General features: G+C 38.7%; 1 protein-coding gene across 2 annotated transcripts in view; it reads left to right on the plus strand.

Annotated features, from left to right (window-relative positions):
* Positions 1 to 686: 686 nt before the first annotated feature.
* Positions 687 to 4,421, plus strand: part of dspa (desmoplakin a) — a 34,936-nt gene continuing 31,201 nt past the window's right edge. For both annotated transcript variants that reach the window (XM_081375348.1, XM_081375349.1), the window contains exons 1-2: positions 687 to 1,116; positions 4,394 to 4,421. The exon at positions 4,394 to 4,421 is cut by the window's right edge and continues 63 nt beyond it. In XM_081375348.1, the coding sequence (XP_081231474.1) occupies positions 896 to 1,116; positions 4,394 to 4,421 (249 nt within the window). In that variant the 5' untranslated portion in view covers positions 687 to 895. The remainder of the gene's footprint in view (positions 1,117 to 4,393) is intronic.

The following is a 4,421-nucleotide window of genomic DNA, read 5'->3' on the forward strand; positions in this document are numbered from 1 at the left end:
CACCATTTCACTGATGTAATGATATGGGATACCACGGATATATTGTGTTCTGTGTTATGTTTATAGCATTGAAAAACGAATCAATTAATGAATAATTAATTAAAAGGTATCACTTTACAATAAGGTTTGTTACTTAACATTAGTTAATGTATTAACTAGCATGAACTAACAATGAGCAATACATTTGTTACAGTATTTATGAATCTTTGTTAATGTTAGTTAATATAAATCCAGCTGTTCATTGTTTGTTCATGTTAGTTCACAGTGCATTCACTAATGTTAACACATACAGCCTTTGATTTTAATAATGTATTAGTAAATATTTAAATTAATATTAACTAAGATGAATAAATGCTGTAGAAGTATTGTTCATTCTTAGTTCATGTTAACTAAGGTATTTAACTAATTAACCTTATTGTAAAGTGTTACCAAATAAATAAAAGCTGAGGGGAAAATGCAGTAGTACAGTGCATCTCCAGCTTTTGATAGAGAGTTATTTTAAAAACAATTTGCATCATTTTTAACAAAGTTGGCAAAAGTTCAAGTATTTATTTTAAGAAAAAAAAAAAAGTTTTGATGAAGAAGAAAAAAAAACACGAATATTTAATTTGACCGTATCTGAGAATTCCGTGGGAAAGTGGGGGGGATTTTTCGGGAACACCTCATGTATGAGCCACACCTCATGGAAACACGGGTGTGTGTGTGTGTGTGTGTGTGTGTGTGTGTGTGTGTGTGCAGGTGTGGTCTAAAGGAAAACCGGAACTATCCAGCGCGTAGCGTCCATTACCGCCGCAGTCACCGCCGCGGAGAGACGCGCAAGAGCAGGAGAGCAGGAGGACTTTAGCACTCTCACTGCGCTTTGTTTCGCTGACCCGCTGCTTTAACTTCTGCAGAGATGAGTTTGTCCGGATCCCAGACGCGGCTCTACAGTATGGGCCCCAGGTCCAGCTCCAGGCCCGACCTCAGCTTAGCGCGGGGCGACGGAGCGCAGCTCTTCATGAGTGGAAACGGATATCATTCCGAGTTCAACGACGGTGGAGGATACGCGCAGACCTTCACACAATCTTTCTCCAACAGATCGCAGGGAGGAGGAGGAGGAGGTGGAGGGACACTGGGGTGAGTTTCCATTCATGCATTATCAAGTTACGTGTTATTTATTAACAAAGTCTGCACTACAAAGTCGGAGGTCCAAGTATGGACATCTTATCAGAGCTATTCAAGTTCATCGTGTAGCTCTCTGCTGTCAGCAGTTGTTTCTTTTATATTTTGATATGTAAGGAAATTATGGTGAAACATCTGAGAAGAGGTGGATACTCTAGAGTCCAGATACAGTATATGAAATAGTAAAGATTATGAACTTTTGCATCGTGCATGTTATTCCGTTATGTCGCGAGACAGGAAACTGTCCATCACACTGACTGACATGTCGTCTATCAAGTCTCTTGGAGTGTGTAGGAGTGAGCGAGGGAGGCACGAACTGACGCTGGGATAGTTTAACACACATGGTTGAAAAGTTCACACACACATGCCATCATTACGAAACTTAGTGTATTTACTAGTTGCCATAGCAACACTATAGAGAAAAAAAAATGCGCTAAAATATTGGAAGATTGAACATTTATTTTACCATAGCTAAAGTAATTTGATTAAGTATTATTATGTTTTGAACTTTGCTGTATATCTGTGTTTTGCGGTGTGTTTGTTGTCAAGCTAAAAAATGAGTTTATTTTTAATTATTAATAAATGCTATTATTTTATATGAAAAAGTTAATAATTGCATTTTATTGACAAAATATTTGAGTTTGTCTTATTTTATTTTATTTTTATTAGATCAGACAACATTTTAATCTGTCATGGTCGTGTTACAATGTACCTCACCAATGGGGCATGTTGTCACATTTCACTTCCATTCTGTCGGGGTAAATCAAGAAAAAAGTATACACTCTATTAATGAAACAAAACAACACAAAGTGTGAAATTAATGTGGGGAAAAATAGAAACTCTGAACCTCAAGTGGATTTACACAAACTGAGAAAGTAAAGGTGTTAGGTTGTGACCCCCTCTCCCCTACTTTAACAAACTGTGCTTGCAAAAAAAACTTAGGATAACACTTTATTTTAAGGCGACGTGGTTACACGTTACTACTTGTTCTTAATATAGTAATAACAGTAAATTATGCATAATTACAAATAACTAACCCTAAACCAAACCCTAACCATAACTCTATAGTAAGTGTAGTTACTCAGTACTTATTTGAGTAATTACAATGTAAATACGTCACCTTAAAATAAAGTGTAACCCGCTAAAATTGTTACTGCACGGTGCATATGGACTTTGCATGTAAATGCATGTATTAAAATTAATGGCACATGATTTAATTCATAAAGAATGGCGGTTACACTTTATTAGAGGACCCTGTTGGAATTGCTCTGTTTAGTATTATTCTTCATCTCCAAAGTGAATTGCTTTTTTGAGGGCCTAAACATGCTCGAAAACTCATGAAACTTTGCACACGCGTCAGAAGTGGTGAACATTTACATGTGATATGGGTTTCAGAAGTGGGTGTGGCAAAATGGCTCGTTAGCGCCACCTACATTATTTCGACAAAGTGCCCCTGGCACTACGGGTTACGTACAGGTATGAAGTTCGGTAGGTGTAACAGGCCGATATAAAGTCCGGGGCGAAATCTGAAAACCAAACAGGAAGTGAGATATTTTGACTTTTCTCTGCAAAATTGGTGCAGTTTTTGCCTTTTCCAGACGTTGTACTTTTCTTGTATCATATTTTGTCAGTCTAATCTAAAGGCCTTTGCGACGTTAAATTGACCCTTCGCTAAGCCACGCCCGAAAACCGCCACAGGCCAATCGTGGCTTAGCAACCGTAACTAGGCGCGGGAGGTCTGGCAAGCTTTCGAGCGAGGGAAACATGCCAAAGTGTTGTGCAAATCTGATACCCGATACCCGACCCGGATTTTTTTCCCTTCCCGAAACCTAAACCCCAAGGGGAAAAACCGGGCGTGGATCAAGCAGTGTGGGACGCCCCATTCACTACTACATGTCGACAGGATTAACACAAACACCTACGTTTGCTCCACGACGTGTTGCTTTAGCCTGGCACGTTAAATATATAAGCGTGAGAATGTTATCATTGCAAAGTGGTCAGGCTGATGTCTTGTGTTTATTGCACAAGATTTATGGATAAGCTGTTTGATTTATAATTATTAGATTATTTTTAAATTTCACTCACCCTGCGGTGCATGAACATCGCTGTTCCTCAATCTGTGTGTTTCCCAGTTGAATGGTCAGCGTACGAGGCGCTGCTGTTTGCACTGGGACTGTAGGCTTTAGCTTCAGTTTTGATGAAATTATTCTCTAATCGGTTGCATATGTCGTGGATATATATAGTCCTCGAATGCATACTGCTTTTGTCCTGCTCTCTCAGATATTTCACCTGTTCGCCAAACATGACTAATTATCTCCTTGGGAATGTCTGACACCGGTGCATTCATACTGTAATAGACGTGCCAGGCGCGGAAGCTTGTCAGGCGTAGCAACAGTAACTAAGGAGGGCGGGGCTTAGCGAAGGGTCAGTTGCGAAGATCTTGAGTTTCCGTCGAAGGATGTGACAAACTCTGATGTTTCGCTGTGAAAGAGGAAGCTGTTGTAACTCAGGCATACAATGTCCGATCTGCCCCAAACTTCACATGTTTGATAAGAGCCCATCCTGAAGACATCGACATGACAATATTCAGCTGGTCATAGCGCCACCTGCTGGCAACTGGAAATGACATGCTTTAAACAGTAATTCACTCCCATAAACTTATTCAAATATGCCAAGAAATACCAAACATACTAGAAACATGTTAAATCATTCAACATTTGGCTAAGTGCTAATTTATGCGATTAACACCATGAAAGAGGAAGTTGTTGTAACTCAGGCATACAATGTCCGATCTGCCCCAAACTTCACATGTTTGATAAGAGCCCATCCTAAAGAGACATCGACATGCCAAAATTCACTTATAGTAATAGTATACTACATATACTTACTATAGGGTTAGGGTAGGATTAGGGTTTGATTGAGGATTAGTTGCATGCAATTACGCATAATTTATTGTTATTACTATGGTAAGTACATGTAAGATATGTAATGAGGACACTGTAAAATAAAGTGTTACCAGAATGGCTTGTTTGTTCCCATTTGAGAAACTGTTCTGATCTGTCTTCTACTGAAAATGATGAAAGATAGAAATGATAAATCTATCCAACAGAACATGAAACCTTTAAGTTTTCTTTAAAATGCCTTAAATAATTGACCTAATGCGTAGTGTAACTTCTCAAGAACACTTTATATTGTTATATATTGAACACTGTGTATTTATATATTCTCCTAGCATGTCCTCGATATCTGCTCAGAAAAGA

This window comes from Scardinius erythrophthalmus (genome assembly GCF_964197995.2).
Source record: "Scardinius erythrophthalmus genome assembly, chromosome: 9".
Classification (NCBI taxonomy): Eukaryota; Metazoa; Chordata; class Actinopteri; order Cypriniformes; family Leuciscidae; genus Scardinius; species Scardinius erythrophthalmus.